General features: G+C 40.9%; 1 protein-coding gene across 1 annotated transcript in view; it reads right to left on the bottom strand.

The window, feature by feature from the left end:
- The window catches only part of LOC126109461 (CUGBP Elav-like family member 4), a 202,655-nt gene that overhangs the window by 110,289 nt on the left and 68,896 nt on the right, over window positions 1-23,470 (bottom strand). The window contains exons 5-6 of the mRNA XM_049914489.1: window positions 21,792-21,796; window positions 2,778-2,893 (exon numbers count right to left, since the gene is read on the bottom strand). Of these exons, the coding sequence (XP_049770446.1) occupies window positions 2,778-2,893; window positions 21,792-21,796 (121 nt within the window). The remainder of the gene's footprint in view (window positions 1-2,777; window positions 2,894-21,791; window positions 21,797-23,470) is intronic.

The following is a 23,470-nucleotide window of genomic DNA, read 5'->3' on the forward strand; positions in this document are numbered from 1 at the left end:
AATTGATGAACACTGTAATTTTCACTCAAGAAATTATACGAGTGCCCCATTTGTAGAAAGAATTTGAATCAACTAATATAACTAAAACATCCTTTAAAATACCTCGACGGCAAACTGCGTTTTATCAAAAAATTCAAGGTTGACATTGCAGGTAGAGGGTAAGGGTATACGAGTTTTTCCCCGAGAAAACTGTAATTTTTCTGAGAACGGCGTGCAAAGAAATCGAGTTGCAAATATCTCCTTCGACCCATCGCATCCTTTTTTACCCTTGTAAGAAGCTTCTGATTTGACTGGGTGAAAATATTTTGCCCACTATTCGATTAATTTCATTAGGCAGAAGTGCAATGTTACTACTTTCATCATCGTGCAGATGTTTCGTTGATGACAACTGACTTCCAAGTTCTTTATTACGTGCTCGCAATTTCATGCGTATGTTTTTCAGATGTGCATTTCTGCCGCCATGGAATACTGCGAACTGACTGTATCTGAATCAATGCAAACTACTTTACCTGTAAATGTACATTTATAGATAGGCTATACATTCATCATCTTCTGTGGTGAAAACTTTTCTAAGGTCTTTATACTTCTTTTATGGATCTCAAATTCTGTTACACATGGTGTGCTATCACTGGCACCGCTAGCCTACTAGAAGGAAAATTGCACGACGGAAATGCATCGCCCGTAAGCACTCATTTTCGCGGAAGTTTATCGATCACGAACGCAAGTCTTTAACATAGTTTCTTTGAAATGACGAGAACATTTTCTAGCATTTGCAACATTCACACCGACTTTCCTGTAGCGTTTTGGCAGCCAAATCTACTGCCATCAGGAGGGAAAGCGTGAATCCTTTGCTTAAGCTGTGTTTTGTTGGCTGCATTACTGTACATCGCTGCCGTTCGCTTCCACCAACTCAGCCTGGGTTGTTGCAGCGTTGTTCTCGTTACGAACGCAAAAAACGAGTTACCGTAAGATACCCTACATTATCAACGAGCTGATCTAGTGACGTGCTACAGTACGGATTTCAGTGTGTACCAAGTCCGCAGACGAATACCAGCAAATAAGCAAAAAGAACTCATGCAACCTCTTTTTTTCTGCAATGACAACTGAAATTTTAGAACTACCCTCTCAGTAACGTAATATCCCGTTCGTAATTTGTCCTGAGTGTCGTGATGGCCGTGCTCGTGAGGCGGCGAAGTGCTTCACTGTGCTCGATGTATTCTTTACAGTAATGTCTGGCGATAAGACAGTTTTGAGTCATGACGCCCGCATGTTTCTGCTGCTTTATGAGAACTAGTTATGAAGACTGTAGGTGAACTTTTGGTGTGATCTGAAGACGTTCGTAGAACGAAACTGGTTGTGGCGCAATAAACTTTTCTGAAATACAGCTGTGGTGGATTTGTTGACATTTATATTATTTGTCAATAGAGCACGAAATGTTCAAGATGAGAAATGAAACGGCTCGGGAGATAACAGCTGAAGACCCCAAGAACAGAAAACTGAGGAGAAAAGATTAATGGAGAAAAGATTAAAATGTGATGTCCATTTCGAGAGAATGTAGAGGATAATGATGTCTAGGAAGATGAGCAAAATGATGGTGGGGTGCCAAAGGCCAAGCAGTAGGTTAAGAGAGAAGAGAAGCGGATAAAAGTAGTTGGCGGGAGGAGAAGACGGCGCCAAGTAGCTACAGATAGGCGGTATGGAGACAAGACAAGAAAGAGAGTGTGGGGTTCCAACGAGACCCAGCCGTTGGCAGGAAGTTGTGCATCGTGACGATGAAGATGAAAATGATGATGAAAAAGATGAAGATGATGCCTATCAGTTAATTTGCTGATGTTGAGTGATAAGTGGTGATCAGTAAATATTCAGCTTGAAGAGAGACAACTTTTCAGCCAAGATCGCATTTGTAAAACCTTTATTTACGGTGACCGGTTTCGGCAAACACAGTTACAATCATATGATGCCAGTATAAGCCAGTATGTACAAAATTTTTCGCCATAGGAAGGGTGCACTTGGCGAAACATTTTGTAAATACTGGTTTTAACTATGACTATTCTTTATATACTGATTTCAACTTTGACATGCCAATGCATATCACGTAACCTGTCCAGCTAATTAAGATATGGAGTATATTTATACATCAAATTGGCCACACGTATTAACCTGTACTGAGATCAAATGATGGTAACTCTGTTTACTGAAACGGGTCATCGTAAATAAAGGATTTAGAAACGCGGTATGGGATGAGAAGTTATCTTTCTTCAAGTTGTTGCTAGTTATGTTGATAGTGATTATGAGGATGAAGGTGTTGGAGACGATGATCATTTGACAAAGATGATGAAGATAACAAGTAAGAAGGATGAGAATAAGAAAATGACTGAGCATGGAGATAACGATAATTATAATGGTGATGATGACGATGTTGATGGTGGTGATGATGATGATGATGAGACAGAAGAGGAAGAAGACGATAAAATTATGATGATGCCAATATTGTTGATGGTGATAATGATGATGAAGAAGAAGAAAAAGAAGATGATGATGATGAACATGACAAAAAAGATTATGAAGAAGAAGATGATGATGACGAAGATGACGACGACGAAGATGATGATCATGATGGTGATGATGATGACTGAGATGATGAGGATGAGGATTAGGATAATTATCGAATAATTCTGGAGTAGAATGTCAAACTAAACGGTGACCAAATACAAGCGTCTGGCAGTAGAAAGTGATATTGTGAGCAGGAACGACAGGTGCAGGGACAGAGTACTCACGCGCGGGGTAGGTTTGCGGGATGCCGTTGGTGTAGACGGCAGCGGCGTCGGAGGCGGCGTGCTGCCCGTTGGGCGTTTGCGCCATGCTGAAGTTGGGCATCGTGGGCGACGGCAGGCTGGGCAGCGCTCCGTTCACGGCTGGACCCGCACCTGCCAATGAGCAACAGCGTCACTCCCACCTGTAAGGGCCCAGCTCCTTACGCGAGCCTCGTAAAAGTAATGACGAGTGTATAGTATATGTATTTTATCTGTTCCTTAGTTATCTAGCGTATGGAGTGACATCTCGTGGCAATGATGGGAACTACAGGCTGAGGAGGTGGTGATCTGGTGCCAAAAGCAGTAAAGTAGACACCACATACTATAAATTAAAAGTACGCCACAGCATTTTTCTTCCTGTATTGGAATTCTAATCTCAGAAACTACTGTAGGTATTTTATACAGTTTTCTGTAATATCTAGACTGATTCACGAGGAAAGTTTGTCTATAACACTACCTAATTATACACAAGTAGTCTGGCCGTATACACAGTACCTACCATTAAGGAATTATCGCCGGCCGGGGTGGCTGAGCGGTTCTAGGCGCTACAGTCTGGAACCGCGCGACTGCTACGGTCGCAGGTTCGAATCCTGCTTCGGGCGTGGATGTGTGCGATGTCCATAGGCTAGTTAGGTTTAAGTAGTTCTAAGTTCTAGGGGACTGATGGCCTTAGAAGTTAAGTCCCATAGTGCTCAGAGCCATTTGAATCATTTTGAATTATCCGAATGATATGGTATCGGCAGATGTGATGTACATGTACAAACAAACAAATGAATAGAAATTCAGAAAAATTGTACGATGTATTCAAGAGAAAAAGCTCCGCAAATTGAGCGAATCAACAACGCATTGGTCCACCTCTGACCTTACTTCAAGCACTTATTCGGCGTGGCATCGATTGGTAGAGTTGTTGGATGTCCTCCTGGGAAATATCATGCCAAATTCTGTCCGATTGGCGCGTTAGATCGTCAAAATTACGAGCTAGTTGGAGGGCTCTACCGATAGTGCTCCAAAAGTTCTGAGTTGGGGGGACAACTGGCGACCTTGCTGGCCAAGGTGGGGTTTGGCAATCACGAGGACAAAGTAGGAGAAATACTCGCGGTGTATGGGCAGACATTATCTTGCTGTAGTGTATCCTAGGATGGCTTGCCGTGGAGGCAACAAAATGGGGCATAGAATATCATCGACGTACCGCTGTGCTGTAACGGTGCCGTGGATGACAACCAAAGGAGTCTTGCTATGAAACGACAAGTCTTCGCTGGTCATCAGGACTCTGTTGGAGGCGGGACTCACCACTGAAGACAATTCTACTGCAGTCAGTGAGATTCCAAGCCGGAGACATGTCTGGAGACCACCAGACAGTGGTGCAATACCAACCTGTCACCCGCAACCAGGGTTAATGGTCTGGGTTACCATTTCTCTTAGTTTTTACTGAATACTTCTCATGTGAAGCTCTGGCGGGTCTCTAGTATACAGGGTGTAACAGAAAGATATGGCCATACTATCAGGAAGCATTCGTCACACACAGAGGAAGAAAGTATATTATATGAACATGAATCCGAAAACGCTTGATTTCCACATTAGAGCTATTTTCCTACTTCCCTTCATCAACACATTAATCATGGGAAACACACAGAGACAAAAAAAAGCTCCAATACTATGGGACTTAACATCTGAGGCCATCAGTCCCCTAGACTTCCTACTACTTAAAACTAACTAACCTAAGGATATCACACACATCCAAGCCCGAGGCAGGATTCGAACCTCCAACCGTAGCAACAGTGCGGTTCTGGACTGTAGTGCCTAGAACCGCTGGGCCACAGCGGCCGGCGCACACAGATACAGAATGTACCTGCATTACATGGAATGTTTTCTTACATGAACCGATCAAAATACCATCTTGGTTACAGCAAAAAACACAGTATTAAATGACATGTTCAAAATTCTGTCCGTTAGCAATAATACATGCATCAACCCGCTGTCGCACTGAATGCCTGATGTGCTCGTGTATCCCTGAAGAATCACGTCGTCAACAAAAATTTCCTGTCAACGTTTGGGCCGGCATTATTGGTGACTATTAGGTTCACCCAGGTTCAACGGAGAAACTGACCATTCTTCCATTGAGAATATTCTACCTGTTGTGCTAGAACACGTCCATTTACGAGTGCGGCGCAATATGTACTTCATGCACGATGAAGCTCCTCCTTATTCCAGTGTTAATGTTAGTAGGCTTCTAAATGGTTAATGGTTCAAATGGCTCTGAGCACTATGAGACTTAACATCTGTGGTCATCAGTTCCCTATAACTTAGAACTACTTAAACCTAACTAACCTAAGGACATCACACACATCCATGCCCGAGGCAGGATTCGAACCTGCGACCGTAGCAGTGGCGCGGTTCCGGACTGCGCGCCTAGAACCGCTAGACCACCGCGGCCGGCAGGCTTCTAAATAATACATTCCGTGGTAGGTGGGTGGGCAAAGGTGGACCAGTTCCTTGGTGGACTGCGGGAACCTTTTATGTCTTCCTTAGCTAAAACACATGGTATTACCGGGCTGGAGACAACTACATAATGGATCATGTGTTTGATCTCTGTGGAGAACTGTTTAGATATGTACTCAGTGGCAACTACTCCGTTATGAAATGGAATTAAGTTACTTATAATTATTGGTAATTCCCCTGCTAAATTCACATTATTTTGTCTCTGTTTTCTGTGTATTACGACGTCGATATCTTCGTCTCTGCAAACTAGCAGTGTCGTACTGTTACGCTACAATGTTGAACTACCATACTTCGTAATATTTACAGCCCTTTTGTTTAAGCTTTTCTTATTGTAGGTTTAAACATGAGCGATGTGGTTGAGAACTTGATTTTAGGAGTATATTTCAACTGAGCCAGCATCAAAGTTCGATAGAATCTCTAACATCATTTTCGGTTGTGAACCACTAAATTTCAAAACACGACAACTTCCACATCTTCATATCTGAATGGTACAGAGAATAACATCTCTTTAATGCGTGTTGAAGCATTTTTAGCAATGTAGGATGGTCATACAGTGTCTTGCCTTAGGTGTTAGGCCTATTTGAGCCTCATTGTACTTGCAAGGTGTGCAAAATCTTACTTATAATACAACTTTATTTTTGCTCAGATTTTCGAAGAGTTGCTTATAGTACGATAAGCATACACCTTAATGAGTTATACAGACAGTTTAGGTGCAGCAATATTTCATTTTTGAAGCTTCATCGAGCTTGCGAAGTGTGCGATAACCACAATAAATGATGAAGTAGTTTTACTTACTTTCGAGATATCGGCGCTTGTCTTAGGAAATGTCACGTTTTTCACTGTTAGTGTGTTCGATCATGCGTTCTTAAAACTGTTCCTTTCGTTCTGCAGTTTAAGTGGTATGTCGTGATAACCCTGTTCCTCCCTCCCTAATAAGACAGTTGGGTTGTGTCTGTGCGTGTGTGTGTGTGTGTGTGGGGGGGGGGGGGGTTGTGTAGTTGAGTTGAGGTTTTTTTTATTATTTTCGCAAGCCATAGGTTCCGAAATGCAGCCGAACCGATTGAACACATACTTTAAGTGTTTGCTACTGCTGCAATGTGAACATTACATTTTGCGATGCATTTTAGAATATTGTGCCTTCACAGATGTTGATTTGGGTATTAAAGCGTGTTTCTGATAATTAACCCGTACTAGTTCCTAGATACTCGATGTAAACATCACGCTTCTCGTGTTACCACCAAACTATTTGCAATCTTTTTTTTTTGCAGTATCGTTATATGAAAGTTGCGGAAAGTAAAACAGTATATAAAGCTTTTAGAGAGTCTTGACACCATAGTGCTGACTGCAGACTGCTGTCATTTTACATAGCCTTAAGTAGGCCTATGTCAATTGTAATAACAGAAATAACTGACAATCAATAGCGTCGATTATATTTTTGCTAGTAAATAACACGATGCATTTTCTTTGTTCCTCCTAAAACGGTGCTCGTGAATAATTTAAATGCTGAAATATTAAATTTGAAGGCGTACTACGACTTACATCAATAGTAGGTCTAATTAGTTACATTCAGACTGTCAGTCTGCTTGTGTGCTTGCTTGCGTAGCGTAGTATTGTAGCTAACTTGTATTTTTCTGCAGTTATAAGTCCGATCAGGTTAGTTTCACATCAACTCCTTAGGCCCACCTTCTAAAATGCAAACTGTTACCTGGCATGGGAATCTAGCATTGGAGTACATACTGTAGAATTTAGGACGCTAATTTGGTTAATAACTGTATATGTGGAAATTTACTTGCAATTTCTTTTACATTGCAGACGTATTTTTACAATGTTGTCACATCACTTTAACTGATTTGAGTCTTATAGCATTTTTTCATGTACTTAACCTGAACTGATCATCTTGTGGTGGTGCAGTTCCTGTGTACAAACATCACAGTTTTTGTGCTGCCTACGTATTTTGCAGACCTCTTAGAATATTGCAAAATTTTAGGTATTCAAAATAATTAATTTATGACACTGTTGCGATTTTTAACGATGGAGCCATCTGCTGGCGTTAGTGAGATTTACCCATGGTACTAAGAACGAACTATGCACATATCTACAGTGTAGCCATCTATTGGTGACAGCAGTGGCGTACCTATGTGACCGAGAACCCTTGGGCAAAAATGAAATTAGGGCCCATTGAAACTAAACTAAATTCTTTACAGATGAAAAACTACATTATCAGCTCCTTACCGCCCACTGTACGGCATAATAAAGCACACCTACTTGCTACTGAGTAAATTATGTGTAACGCACGCAACAGATAATATTTAATCGTATTTCCTAATAATATTATAAATGCGGAAGTTTGTTTGTTAGTTTTCACATAAAAACTGCTAGCTTAATTTGGATGAAATTTTGCACATGGATGTATCACGGCCTGGGTAGGACATAGGACACTTTCATACCGATAAAAGGATACCGTGGGATAATTTTCAGTGTTGGTCCACACTAGGCGAAAGAAGTGGCGGGCAAAAGCTACTAAAAATAAACATGAGGAAGTATTACTCAGCTACAGAGACATGGCTCCTTGCCGCAAAGCACGTTGGCCAAGTCAGAACTTCGGCATTCGCAGTGGCAGAAACGTGCGGGGGAGGCATGTTATTGTTAGTGCCGGCAACTCACTCTCGCTAAACTACCGAGCAGCCTGATTTCGTTCAGGACTACGATTTCCGATCGGTAATTGTCGGTAAGTGTCGGAGGCAGAGCTATGTTTTCGTGGCTGTAGTAGATTGCAGTTAATATTATAAGCAGTCAATAAAACGAAGTAGACATTTATTTTACCAACTTATTTTACAATTTTTTTCTGGCTTTAGTTCTTGGGCATTCATCAATAAGTACCGTTAAATGTAGACTTGATGCGGCCCTGTTTTCTATTGCTATGAATGCCAAATGTCGGAGTCGAGCTTGACCCGTACTATTCCTTAAAAATTTTTGATTATTTTTAATTTGCTGAATGATCTTTCAGCTACTGCAGAAGTGACAGGTACTGTATAAAATAATAAAACGGCGGTGAACATTTCCATAATGTCGCATTCTAGCATTGTATATTTAGTTACAATTTCTTACAGAATTAGTGAACAGTTCCTGTCAGAGTAAATTTGGAAGAACAAGGTGATAAGTATTACTAAATTGAAGAGAAAAATTAGGTACTATAATATCAAAACATTTACTTTGGAATTGATAACATTTTTGTAATGAAGTTGCTCCATCTATTGTGACCAAAAATGAAGATGTTAGGAAATTAAATATTTGACAGACTGCATTCACACCAGTAAAACGTGTATTTAACTGAAATATTATTGTCTCTAGGACATTTTTGAGAATGGTAACTGTAAATATTTCTTTCCTGTTTCGAAACTGGTGTTCAGAAGCTAGTTCATCGAAGTGTTTTTTAACTTTCTTTTCCGTTTTTCGTGGAAATTCGGATCTACGTCATATTTTTTTGCAGTCTTTGCACTTGAATGATTCTAAATCATTCCTGTTCAACATCAGTTTTATTTCAGTATCTGGTAAAGCTCTACTTGCGTCGGCCAAATTGATATCGCGTTTTTGTAACATTTTGGATGAATAAATGATGACATTCAGTATTTGGTACATGTGTTCACAAAGGAATACGAACTGGAAATTTAACCTTTTTGTTTTACTACCTTAATACTTTCAAATTATGAGAGGCGCAATGTAAATACTTTGCATTTGGCTAAACATTCTTAATCTTTTTTGTACACCATTATAAACATCACTTACAGTAACCCCATCATAACCTTGACCTACACACTTTTTTAACCCAATATTTTTGTCGATAAAAAATAATTCAGTCACTTGCTTGACTAAATCTGCTGCACCATGTTTGATGACTTAAAAGCCACGAAATAATTCTTTTACTTTTCTGTCGATTGTTTGTCTATTTTCTGATGCGGTTATTACTGGATATCTCAGAACAATGCTTAGCTGATCTACCTTCGACATATCCCGCGTAGTGTCCATTATGATGGCGAAAAATGGTATGTTCTAATTTGTTCTAGCAGATTATTTTCAATGATGCTTCTTTACGAATTTCAGTTTCGATAGTATCATCCTTTTTCCAAAGTTTGTACACAGCACATGCTTCCGTATGGCCACTCCAGAAACTGTGTTCTTTAATTCTTTCTGATAAGTGCTTCCAGTCCCGATTACCCGTAAACCATACATTATTCCTTTGCGAAGCAAGCAACCAGCAAAGCTGACAACAGGGAGTATCTAAAATTTTGGAATAACACAGCTAAAAACGGTTAAATGGTCCATACTTAGAAACTGAGACGTAGCTGGATGTTGACAAACACATGTTGTGCTGGTGGGGATTTTTAGAAAATGGTCCTGAAGGCTCTAACAGTCCCATATTAAGAATTACATGTTTTTCTTTACCATTCAGTGTCTTGTTCCTGAAGTTCCCCAAGTCATATGAAGTTTTATTTACTTTTTTGAAGAGTGTATAGGTCGACGGTTCTTTCCCAGTTTGGTATAATATGCAGATGTTGTCGAAATAAGCGATGGCGTCGTCGTGTCCGGCGGTATTTTTAACTGCAGTTATTGTCCGACCGTCTTCAATAAGCTTCTCAACAGATACCGCATTATCTGAGCCATAATCAACACAAATGTCTGGGCAGGATGTGCTTGTAGAAGGCTGAGTAAAAAATTTGTCAATTCTGGTCAATTTTTGTTTACTCTCTTCCTTTTCCTGACATTTTTTTCTCTTAAACGCAACACTGGTTTTCTTTATTTTACCTATTTTGTTCACTTCAACAAACAGTCCTAATGCTTGGTTACCCGTAAGTGCTCGAGTGGAATACTCACTGCACTGGACAAACCTTATACGTTGTTAAGAATAAATGTGATGTAAACACTGCGCTATGTATACTTCTGCGTTTGCTGTTACTTCATTGGCTCGTCGTTTACGTGGAGCTTAAAGCACGCCCTCACGAGTACACTCAAGTAAGACGGTAATATGACAAGTTGTGCTGTAATGTAGCCGGTAAGACCGAAAAGTCTCACAACCGCAGAAATATTAGCGGCACATTTGCGCTGACGGGACAGCCGTGCCAGCTAACTCATAGTAATGTGAGCATCTGCTGATTTTAAGACATTGAATTAAAATACGGCAAAGCTTCTGAAATACGCGCTTAAACATCCAGGTGGAAAGGACATTCAGTTCAGGAAAAAAAGCAGGTAAAAATAGTGAATCCACTGAAGGCAGTGCTTACCGTCAGTAACACTCATCCGTTAGTCTCATAACTCCCTCGACGTCTGAATCCGGTGGATAAACACATAAAGGTCACCACTGGAACTGTTATTTGCTACACTGATGACGAGCCGATCACTAAAGCAACCCAAGACTTTCTCTGTCAATTCCCTCCTTTGTCTCTCTGTGTTCATTTCCTGCCCCATCTCTGTCCACCTCCTCTCCCACCCATGTCTCCGACTTTGAGCATCGTTTATTGGTGCTGCAAAAGAAACCTTGATTGGGAACTCAAGTCACTTAAAACAAATGAGTAAATCGGTTGGGATCATTGGTATATGGGGTACGAGAGAGACTTTTCTAGCTGCTGGATCAGTGATGATATCAGCTTCAATGACAATATTGTGCATGATTTTAATTTGTGAATCGGTAGGTTACGAAGTCTCGTTTTAACAGAAAACCAGTATAGTGTTGGTCAAAAAATATGTAGCCTAGAGCATTGTGCAACAAATTGAAGTAAATCGATTAAGAACTTTTTGAGATTTTTGCTAACAGCATATGCCTAATCCACTTTACATATATTTATGTATTATATGGGTTTAAAATATATAGTATGGCCGTCCAAATTTTATTAGAGTATTGTGTGAAAATTTGGAGTAAATAAATAAAGCTCTTTTTCGAGAATTTTGCTGACAGCGTTTCCTATTTATATATAACATATATATTTATATCCAACAAGTATTTAAAAATATGCAAGCTATGTCTGACCAAACATTTTGTAGAGTATCATGTAGAAATTTGAAGTAAATCGGCCAATAATTAGGTATGTAGTAAATTAGCCAAGAACTTTGACATTTTTGCTAACAGTGTTTCCTCTTTATATATTATGCATATATTTATTTAATATATATATATATTAAAATATGTAGCCTATATCATCTGTCCGAATGTTTATTAGAGTATCATGTAAAATCTTGAAGTAAAGCATTCAAGAACTTCCATAGAGTTTTGGTAACAACGTTAAATAACACCTCAACTTTATATGGTTGGGTAGATACATAAACATATATTAAAAATATATATCCTATATCTGTCCAAATGTTTATTAGAATACTTTGTCGAAATTTGAAATAAGTCAAAAACTTTTTGAGATTTTTGATAAAATTAAACCATGTCTTGCTTCATACAGAAGAATAGATTATATATACTGTACATCTTAAGTAAATGTTTGGCTGTGTCTGTCCAAACGTTTATTAAAATATTGTGTAAAAATTTGAAGTAAACAAGTCAAGAACTGTCCCATTTATAAAGTACATACTGTATTTATATGCCACATATATATATATATATATATATATATATATATATATATAGAAATGTGTAGGCTATGTCCGTCCGAACATTTCGTAGAGCATCGTTTAATAATTTGAAGTAAATAGTTGAAGAACTTCTCGAGCTTTTTTGCAACAACGTTAAACTACGACTTGTCTTTATATAACAGTATAGCTGAAATGGAGATCATGTGTTCTAACTATATGCAAAAAAATGTTGATATTGTGGTCTCATATTCGAAGATTGGTTTGATGCGCTTCTCTACTTTAATCCTCATCTCGAAGTACTCCTTGGTTTCCTTTGCTGCTTGCTCAATCTAGTGATTGGATAACATTAGGGACAGGCTCCAACTCTGTCTCACTTCCTTCTGAACCATTGCTTCCCTTTCGTGCCCCTCGACTCTTAGAACTGCCGTCTGGTTTCTGTGTAAATAGCCTTTCGCTCTCTGCTACCTTCAGAATTTCAAAACGTGTACTCCAGTCAACATTGTCAAAAGTCCACAAATGGTACACACATAAGTCTGCCTTACCCTAACCTATCTTCTAAGAGAAGTCGTAGGTTCATTATTGTGTCTCGTGTTCTTACATTATTCCGGAACCTAACATGATATGCCCCGAGATCAGCTTCTACCCGTTTTTGCATTCTTCTGCAAGCAATTAGTGTCGGTGTCTGCAGTCTTGGACCTCATAGTATTATGGATGAATCAAATTGAAACTGACCGATTAAGGCAAAGTATCGTACGCTTCACTCAAATAACAAACATCGCGGTAGAACGACTGCGAGATCTTTAAACTGGAAGAAAGACCACATGGGCGAAGCTGCTAACTTGAGATTAGTGCGAGGAACCAAAACCAGGTGTTCAGTTTACATTCGAAGGCAGCTGTTGGACGTTCCCGTGAATCAAATGAAACTACTGCGCTTCCTTTTTCAGCATCCTGTATGCGGATCCTTTAGTGGAACAACCCACAATTACCATACAACTCACTGTGCTACTAGAATTTAACAGTGACCGTTAGACACTTCTTTCTGTCTATCTGCACGTACAAAGTGTGCATATAAAATAACGGGACTTTTTTAAAATAATTTTGTTTATTAATCGACATCAATGTTGTAACCTCCACAATAGTCCTCATTGGATACTATATACCTACGCCAATATCTGAAACACTTCTGAAACTTGTTCTTTGTGGAAGTTTTTACCTCTCTCAACAAGGCAGTTTTAGTCTCATCTCTTCTTATAAAATGACGATATTTTAAGATTTCCTTTATTTTCGGGAATAGAAAAAAAGTCAGATGGAACACGACAGGCGAATGTGGAGGCTGGGTCATAATTACAGTACTGTTTTTAGCCAAGCACTGACGAATGGACAACGAAACCTGACCAAAAGACTTGAATTATTTCTTCACAAATCGGGGCGTTTTTTTCAGCTTGCTTCACGTAAACAGCGTAATCAACATTTTCTAGTGATCGTTCGACCTTATGTCAAAAGCTCCTGATGCAGTGCGCCTTTAACATCGAAAGGCACAGTGATCATAACCTTCACACTGGACAGCACTTGTCGAGTTTTTCTCAGTCTTCACGATCCAGAATGCTTCCCCTGGAACGAATGAGTCTTAGTTTTGATGTCCTATTCATAAACCCATGTTTTATCACATGTTGTGACATGTTTCAGTAATTCTGCGTCGTTGTTATCATCTGGCTCCTCTTAGCTACTTGCTTTCGCCACTGAGCTGGTTAGAAATTCAACAAACTTTTCTGTCATATCCTGAACATCTGTAATAATTTCATGGCATGTATCAGTTGATATAACAACTTCATCAGCGACTTCTGTAACTGTGGTTCAGCGATCGTTCATAATCATTCCTTTCAGTTTTTCCATGATATCATCGGTTGATGATTTGCTGGGCCGTTCAGGGCGCTCGTCATCATTAACTTCTTCACTGTCTTCTTCTACATCTACATGATTACTCAGCTATTCACAATAAAGTGCCTGGCAGAGGGTTCAATGAACCACCTTCAAGCTGTCTCTCTACGCTTACACTCTCGAACGCCGCGCGGGAAGAACGAGCACTTAAATTTTTCTGTGCGAGCCCTGATTTCTCTTATTTTAACGTGATGATCATTCATCCCGATGTAGATGGGCATCAACAGAATTATTTCACAATCAGAGAAGAAAACTGGTGATTGAAATTTCAGGAGAAGATCCCGTCGCAACGAAAAACGCCTTTGTTTTAATGATTGACACTCCAATTCACGTATCACGTCTGTGGCACTATATCCCCTATTTCGTGGTAATCCAAAACGAGCTGCCCTTCTTTGAACTTTTTCGACGTTATCCGTCAGTCTTACCTGATGCGGATCCCACACCGCACAACAATAATCCAGGATAGGGCGGACAAGCGTGGTGCAGGCAGTCTCATTAGTAGACCTGTTGCACCTTGTAAGTGTTTTGCCAATCAATCGCAGTCTTTGGTTTGGTCTACCCACAACATTATCTATGTGATCATTCCAATTTAGGTTATTTGTAATTGTTATCCCTAAGTATTTAGTTGAATTTACAGCCTTCAGCTTTGTGTGACTTATCGTGTAATCGAAATTTAACTAATTTCTTTTAGTACTCATGTGAATAACTTCACATATTTTTCTTTATTCAGGGTCAATTGCCACTTTTCTCACCATGCAGATTCTTATCTAATTAATTCTGCAATTCGTTTTGGTCATCTGATGACTTTACGAGACGGTAAATGACAGCATCATCTGCAAACAATCTAAGTCGGCTACTCAGATTGTCTCCTATGTCGTTAATATAGATCAGGAACAAAAGAGGGCCTATAACACTTCCTTGGGAGATAACTTCTGTTTTACTCGATGACTTTCTGTCTATTACTACGAACTGTGACCTTTCTGACAGAAAATCACGAAACCAGTCGCACAACCGGGGCGATATTCCATAGGCACGCAGTTTGGTTAGAAGACGCTTGTGAGGAACGGTGTCTTATAGCACTCACAAACCCTTGTTTTCTCATCTGAGACTTAACAAAAGCTATATTTAACATTACTGAACTTTGTTGGACTTTATTCCTCTCTTATAGCAAAATTTAATAAAAAACGTCTGATCCATTTTTATAGAAAACAAATTATCACCGATGCCACCAAAAACAGAAGTAACCCTTTTGACAGCTGACAACAGACTAAATATTCTATACGTCTGATCCTGTGCTGATAGCTCCCAACCACGTTTACCAACACAAAAAGGAAACAATCACGCGAATCGGCCTATCCAACACGCAAAATTACAAAATTTCCCTTACTTTCTGAACACATCTGGTTAAGAGCTACTTAGAGGTTACGTTCGAGATTTCAAAATGTGTTTGACCACGAACGGCAACTGTGCAATGTCGTCAATACGTTTCAATTGTCAGTCGTAATCGGAACAGTATTCTGTGTAGTTGTGAGTGCATTATGTCGCAACTAAGTGAATTCGAACTTGGGCAAATTGTTCGTGATCGTATAGTGGCTGCTCCCGTAAAGAAGGTAGCTTATGTGTTTCAAGAGCTAGCGTCTCGAAAATTTATGGCGCATATAGGGAAAACGCAGAAACACTCACAAGTCACAACGCAGCCGAAAGTGTGTATTGAGCCATCGTGACTGTGAGGAGTATTGGTATCTTAGATCTATCATGTCAGTATTTTACTCCTTATTTATCACTGGCTTGTGGAACTCTCGAAGCAGCGGATGAACAACCACAGGGGTCCTCCTATGAAAAGACATGGCACCCCAGACCATCAGTCCTGTCTGTCGGGCCGTATGGGGGACGAAAGTCATGTTGGTATACCACTGCTGTCTGGGGCATCACGTCTTTGGCCTGCAATCTCAATGACCGGAGTAGAATTATCTTCCGTAATAAGTCCCTCTTCAAACTGATCACCGAAGACTGGCGAGAGTTTCCACTGCTTATCTTCGTGCTTGCCAAACAAACCCTACCTCGACCAATAAGATCGCCGCATATTTCCCCAGTTGAGAACGTTCGGAGCATTATGGGCAGGACCCTGCAACCAGCTCGGGATTCTGACGATCTAATGCGACAATTGGATAGAATTTGGCGCGATATCGCTGAGGAGGACATCCAAAATCTCATTGAATCAATGCCAAGCCCAATAACTGCTTGATAAGAGCGGGAGGAGAACCACCGTGTTACTGACTCGCTCAATTTGTGAACTTCCTTTGTTTCCGGATTGCATTTCCTTAGGGTTCTTCCAATGAATATCAGTCTGACATCTGCTTTACCAATGATCAACTTTATATGATCATTCCATTTTAAATCACTCCCAATGCCTACTCCCAGATAATTTATGGAATTAACTGCTTCCAGTTGCTGACCTGGTATATTGTTGCTAAATAATAAAAGATCTTTCTTTCTATGTATTCGCAGCACATTACACTTGTCTGCATTGAGATTCAATTGTCATTCCCTGCACCATGCGGTAATTCGTTGCAGATCCTCCTGCATTTCAGTACAATTTTCCATTATTACAACCTCTCGATATATCACAGCATCATCCGCAAAAAGCCTCAGTGAACTTCCGATATTATCCACAAGGTCATTTATGTATTTGTGAATAGCAACGGTCCCCGACACTCCCCAGCGGCACACCTGAAATCACTCTTACCTCGGAAGACTTCTCTCCATTGAGAATGACATGCTGCGTTCTGTTATCCAGGAACTCTTCAATCCAATCACACAATTGGTCTGATGGTCCATATGCTCTTACTTTGTTCATTAAACGACTGTGGGGAACTGTATCAAACGCCTTGCGGAAGTAAAGAAACACAGCATCCACCTGGGAACCAGTGTCTATGGCCCTTTGAGCCTCGTGGACGAATAGCGCGAGCTGGGTTTCACACGATCGTCTTTTGCGAAACCCATGCTGATTGTTACAGAGTAGATTTCTAGTCTCCAGAAAAGTCATTACACACGAACACAATACGTGTTCCAAAATTCTACAACTGATCGACGTTAGAAATATAGGTCTATAGTTCTGCACATCTGTTGGACGTCCCTTCTTGAAAACGGGGATGACCTGTGCCCTTTTCCAATCCTTTGGAACGCTACGCTCTTCTAGAGACCTACGGTACTCCGCTGCAAGAAGGGGGGTAAGTTCCTTCGCGTACTCTGTGTAAAACCGAACTGGTATCCCATCAGGTCCAGCGGTCTTCCCTCTTTTGAGCGATTTTAATTGTTTCTCTATCCCTCTGTCGTCTATTTCGATATCTACCATTTTGTCATCTGTGCGACAATCTAGAGTGCAGTCTTCCTCTGTGAAACAGCTTTGGAAAAAGACATTTAGTATTTCGGCCTTTGGTCGGTCACCCTCTGTTTCAGTACCATTTTGGTACTGATTTCAGTGCCATTTAGATAATTCCTTAGCGGTGGGTCGTTCTTTTTTTCTCTTAGATATGATAGTGTGAAGAATTTTTTAGAAAGATAATTAAGAGTTCAAAGTGTTATGTCGCATCGTAGAAGAAAAGTTTTTCAGTAATTCAGTTATTCCACGGAAAGACTCGCAGGATTACTTACGAGATTTAAGGCTGAAACAGTATTATGCTTGTGAATCAGTAATTTTTGTGGAGAAACATATGGACAGTAAAACATAAATTAAAAGGCTTCCGTGCTCAGTGATTACCTTTTCCCTACTGTGGAAACGCAATGTAGAAATGGTTACTTCAGCGTGAATCTAACAGACATAACGTTTGAACGGGACTGGATGAGCGTACGCATTGTTAGGGAATATTTCGAAGCGTTATTTTCCATTTTTCAAGTGAATAAGTTTAGTACTTGAAAGTTGTAAGAGACCTGTGTTCGTATTAGCCACATTGTCAGGTTTATTTTGTAACAAAGCGTGTTCTTTATGTAATGCTCCCACACTTTAGTCTCAGAGTCCGATAGATCCAAAAACTGATCTAAAAATAAACCGAAAAGTGTAACAGGGAAACATGGCACTGAAACCATAAGATCTGGACTGTGAAGCAATGGAAGAAAATCGTTTTTTCGGATGGACCTTGTTGCATACTGTTTCGAACTTACGGCGGCGTTTACATGCCATGACTGAAATATGGCGGGGGTTCGCCGATGATTTGGGCAACAATATCGTGGCATCCATGGACCCTATGGACTCTGCAAAGTCGCGTCGCTGCTAAGCTTTCTGTGACTATTCTGGCTGATCAGATCCATCCCAAACAGGACCTGTCTATCCATTCTGAGACGACTGGAAGCTGCTTTGAATGTCAACAGTTTTCCTACACCGTATTAGGCATGGTAATGTGTTGTGCACTTGGTATTTCGATAGCTTTGTCCACCTTATGTATACGAAACGAATGAATTATGTATGACCCATATATGTTGACTGTGAAACCTCACCACACAGTCACATAAGTTGAGTGCAATGGATGTTCCTGCAGCCGGCCGGTGTGGCCGTGCGGTTCTAGGCGCTACAGTCTGGAACTGAGCAACCGCTACGGTCGCAGGTTCAAATCCTGCCTTGGGCATGGATGTGTGTGATGTCCTTAGGTTAGTTAGGTTTAATTAGTTCTAAGTTCTAGGCGACTGATGACCTCAGAAGTTAAGTCGCATAGTGCTCAGAGCCATTTTTGAACAATTTTGAACCTGTCAGGCCATCCCTTCTTCTGTTCATGATGTGTGCCCTAACGTGCTGTAGCTATAAAATAACGGGACTATTGCTGTAAAACATTTTATTTCAAAAACATACATATTTAGTTATTGCCAATCTCAATACACTCCCCTCTATCCCTACAGCGTTCCATGCGAACTTTCCATTGTTGGAAACAGTCATGGAAGTCTTCGTCTGTGAGCTCCTTGATTGCGCCTGCCACTTTTGCTTTAACTGTTTCAACGAGATGAAATTTTGTTCCTTTTAGTGCAAATTTTACCATGGGAATAGATAAAAGTCACACGGTGTATGTCAGGCGAATAAGGTGGGTGGTGTGACCTGGGATGATGTACTTCACGTTGTTTTGATGCCGAACCCATGACTTGTTCTTCCATAATTCGGGTCGTTTTTCGCTCGTTTTCTCAAGAAGTTGTGCGAGAACTTCAAGGTAGTAATATCTATTATTAGCTTGACCTTCAGGAAACCAGTGAAGACACACAGTTCCATGAATATCAAAAAATACCATCATCGTCGCTTTGAATCTTGATTCGAGGTTTTTCCGCTCCCTGTGAAGTTGGCCCCTGCCAACTCATGGATTGGAGTTTACAAACAAAATGACATCTTTTATGCAAAAGAATACCACGGCCACACTGATTTGTCTACAAACATTAGAGATGTTGCATTCGACTGAGAAGGCTTCACGTTTCACAGCTATTGGCCGTTCACCTTTGGCGCATGCGTGCTTCCTCTATGATAGCAGCAGCCCCCTTATTTTATGGCCACATCTCGTGTCTTTTCTCGCCGATTCTATTCAATACTTCTTCGCTAGTAGCTCGACCTCCATTTTAATCTCCAGAAATCTTCTATAGCGCAGTGTTCCACAACTTCTATTTTCTTCTTGTATGTTGCTACATTTTACAGTACGTGTTTCATTCTCATACAATGCTACACTCCAAACACGCCCTGAAAAGATTCCAAACATTAAAATGTAAATTAGATGTTAACGAGTTTCGCGTCTTCAGAAAAAAACTTTTCTTACTATTGCAAGTCTGCGTTTCATATCCTCCACAATTCTGCCAACGCCTCCGTAAATAACAAAACCCTTCTACTACTTTCACTGCCTCATCCCCCTCATCTAATTCCCTGTCCGCCTTCATAGTTGTGTGGTTAGCGCGGCAGCAAGCCATGCAAGGGTCGCGGTTCGATTCCCGTCTGGATCGGAGATTTTTGCCGCTCGTGGACTGGGTGTTATATTGTCTTCATCATCATATCATCCTCATCGACACGCAAGCCACCGAACTGGCGTCAACTATAAAGACTCGCACCAGGCGGCCGGTCTACCCGACACGAGGACCTAGCCACACGATACATCATTTCAGTTCATCTAGATCCCTCAGCTACGCTTTTTTTACATTCGTCTACATTCCATTATCCCTGCTTTACTTTCATTGATGTTCCCCTTACTACGTGTTTTCAAGACACTATCCACTCCTTTGAGATGATCTTCCTAGTCCGTTTCCGTCTCTGTCAAAACTGTAATATCGTCGTCAAACCTTAAATATTTTTGTATGATCTTCCTGAATTTTAATCCCTTTCCAAACTACTCCTTAGTGTTCTTAGTACTTGCAGTTATTTTGCGTCAGCTGCTGCTTCAGCATTCCCTTCAGACGGAAAAAGCAACGAGATCCAACTGGGACTACCACTGGCCCATTCAGAGCCAACTGGCATATTTGCCTGGGAAGAAGGGAGATGTAAAATAAGGGGGGAAAAAAAACCTGTGGCTCCTGGCCCCATCTACAATCTGTATTGCTAAGCGATGTACCGGAACACACTTAGAGTTGCAGGTTGCCTATCCATAAGCTTCAGGGGCAACAAAATTTTATTTTCAATATTTCTCATAACTATTGGCCGAATTTAAAAATTTAAAATTCTTTAATAGTCTTCTCATTAAGACATATAAATTTATGTTAAAAGCTTAACACAATAAGGTAACTATTACAGTTAGAAACCGTGAGTTTCTCTTGAGGCAGCCTAACTGACGGCGCACAAATACCCGGACTTTATTCATCGAGTATTTGAGTATGAGAGCACTTAGCGACCTACAACAAACTTTAGACATAGTTTAAAACCATTCTGAAACTTTTCAACGCTGACATCTCCACAAAATGATGAAAGGAAATAAAGTTTATCGGACACTACATTTTCGCTATTCATGCAGTAAAACTGCCGTATCCAGCATTACGTTTTAATGTATTACTTCTTTACTACTACCTCTATTCGCAATACACTTTGCAAACAGTATTCACATATACCAATGCATGTACCTGCGAAATTTTGTCATTGTACGACACGCAGTTCAGGAGATAAGACGTCATAGATATTGAGGTGCGTGAAAAACTAACTTTTGCTTAAAACGTAGCGCAAGTTACCCACACTATACTTACCCAGTGTTTCATGATGAGACCAATTAGCGGCTTCCAACAAACTTTGAGCAGAATTTTAAAGTTTTCTTAAGCGCGATCTCGCTTACACGCTTAAAGTCAAACATTTAACAAATTAACTCATTTCTATAGTAATCAGACGTTTGAATTTGTTTTATACAGGGGAGCTCGATTCTTGAAACACTCAAGGTCTTACTGGTTTGAGTTACGATCAAGAGAAACAGAATTAATATCGTACATTCAGGACGTATTGTCTACAACTTAACCATATTAAATTTCGTAAAATAATCCAGTTAATTTTCTTATAAGTAAGAAGAAGTTACTCCTTTTTGGCAGCTGAATTTCATATTACTTACAACTAACTACGTAGAGCGAGCAGTTACTTTTGTATCTCTCAATGAATGCTGTGGGCTGTTGTGGAAGCAGTATGGGACTAAAATTTCTTTGATAAAGACTTCAGTTAATTGCATGCCATAACCGTACTGTTCACTCTACTCTTGACCTGTCTAGTAGATGGGTTGAGGGATCATGGGAGTGTCAGTGCTGTTGGATGTTTGGTTGGGGAGAGATTGTGTGGCTGGTGGCGCTGTGGTCAGAGTGGTTGGTTCATTTGCTTTTAATATATTTATGTTCTACATTTTTTAAAATTTCATTTTATCGTAGCTTGTGAATCGTTCACTTAGCAAATTTTCATTTTCCTTTATATCCTCCTGTATGGAATATGCTTATACGTAGTTTTGCATCACCCCGGCACCCCGGTTCCCAGAACTGCTGAAGACAGACGTTGACTGTGGATATTGTATCACCGATACACTCTCTTTGACTGTTACTTTGTGCCAGGAAGGGCTGTCAACAAGGGAAGTGTCCAGGCGCTCGGAGTGAACCAAAGCGATGGTGTTCGGACATGGCGGAGATACAGAGAGACAGGAACTGTCGATGACATGCCTCGCTCAGGACGCCCAAGGGCTACTACTGCACTGAATGACTGTTACCTACGGATTATGGCTCGTAGGAACCATGACAGCAACGCCACCATGTTGAATAATGCTTTTCGTGCAGCCGCGGGCGTCGTGTTCTGACTCAAACTGTGCGCAATAGGCTGCATGATGCGCAACTTCACTCCCGACGTCCATGGCGAGGTCCACTTTGCAACCACGACACCATACAGCGCGGTACAGATGCGCCCAGCAGCATGCCGAATGGACCGCTCAGTACTGGCATCACGTTGTCTTCGCCGATGAGTGTCGCATATGCATTCAACCAGACAATCGTCGGAGACGTGTTTGGAGGCAACCCGGTCAGGCTGAACGTGTTAGACACACTGTCAATCGAGTGCAGCAAGGTGAAGGTTCCCTGCGGTTTTGGGATGGCATTATGTGGGGCCGACGTACGCCGCAGGTGGTCATGGAAGGTGCCGTAACGGCTGTACGATACGTGAAACCCATCCTCCGACCGATAGTGCAACTATGTCGGCAGCATATTTGCGAGGCATTCGTCTTCATGGACGACAATTGGCGCCCCCATCGTGTACATCTTGTGAATGAATTCTTTCAGGATAACGTCATCGCACGTTCTCCAGACATGAACCCTATCGAACATGTCTGGGATAGATTGAAAAGGGCTGTTTATGGACGACGTGACCCATTAACCACTCTGAGGGATGTACGCCGAATCGCCGTTGAGGAGTGGGACAAATTGGACCAACAGTGGCTTGATGAACTTGTGGATAGTATGGCACGACGAATATAGGCATGCATAATTGCAAGAGGACGTTCTACTGGGTATTAGAGGTACCCGCGTGTACACCAATCTGGACCACCATCTCTGAAGGTCTCACTGTGTGGTGGTACAACAGGCAATGTGTGGTTTCCGTGAGCATTAAAAGGGCGGAAATGATATTTATGTTTATTTCTATTCCAATTTTCTGTACAGGTTATATACTACCAAGTAACATAGCTCGATGAAACTTGAACCATACTTAGAAAGAACTGTTATAGGTTACGCAATGAGACGAACAGAAATAAACTTTTATTCAGAGACAATAGTTACACTGAAGTCACTGCGAGGTACGATGGTCCCCTGGACGTTGCAGAAGGTGGGACGCAGTTGTTAATAGGATGTATGATGACCACAGACGAGAGTGCATGCTCTGCGACGTGTTCCCGTGCTGGCCACAAGATTGTTAAGGAGTTGTTGTGGTAGGACGTTTCATTCCTCCACCAGCACGGGTAACAACTGCTGGATCGGTTCATTTGGACGTGCTGGAGTACTTATCCAGCATGTGCTCGATGAGGCTTAAGTCGGCGGAATGGGCAGGCCAGTCCATTCGCCAAAACCTGCGCATTCGATGGGGTCGCTCATCGTCATCCATTTAAATAAAGTCAGGGCCGAATGTAACCCTGAAAAGACGTAAACGGGAAACAACTACAGTGTCACCGTAACGCTGACCTGTGAGAGTACGG

The sequence above is a fragment of the Schistocerca cancellata genome, chromosome 12 (assembly GCF_023864275.1).
Source record: "Schistocerca cancellata isolate TAMUIC-IGC-003103 chromosome 12, iqSchCanc2.1, whole genome shotgun sequence".
In the NCBI taxonomy this organism is placed as follows: Eukaryota; Metazoa; Arthropoda; class Insecta; order Orthoptera; family Acrididae; genus Schistocerca; species Schistocerca cancellata.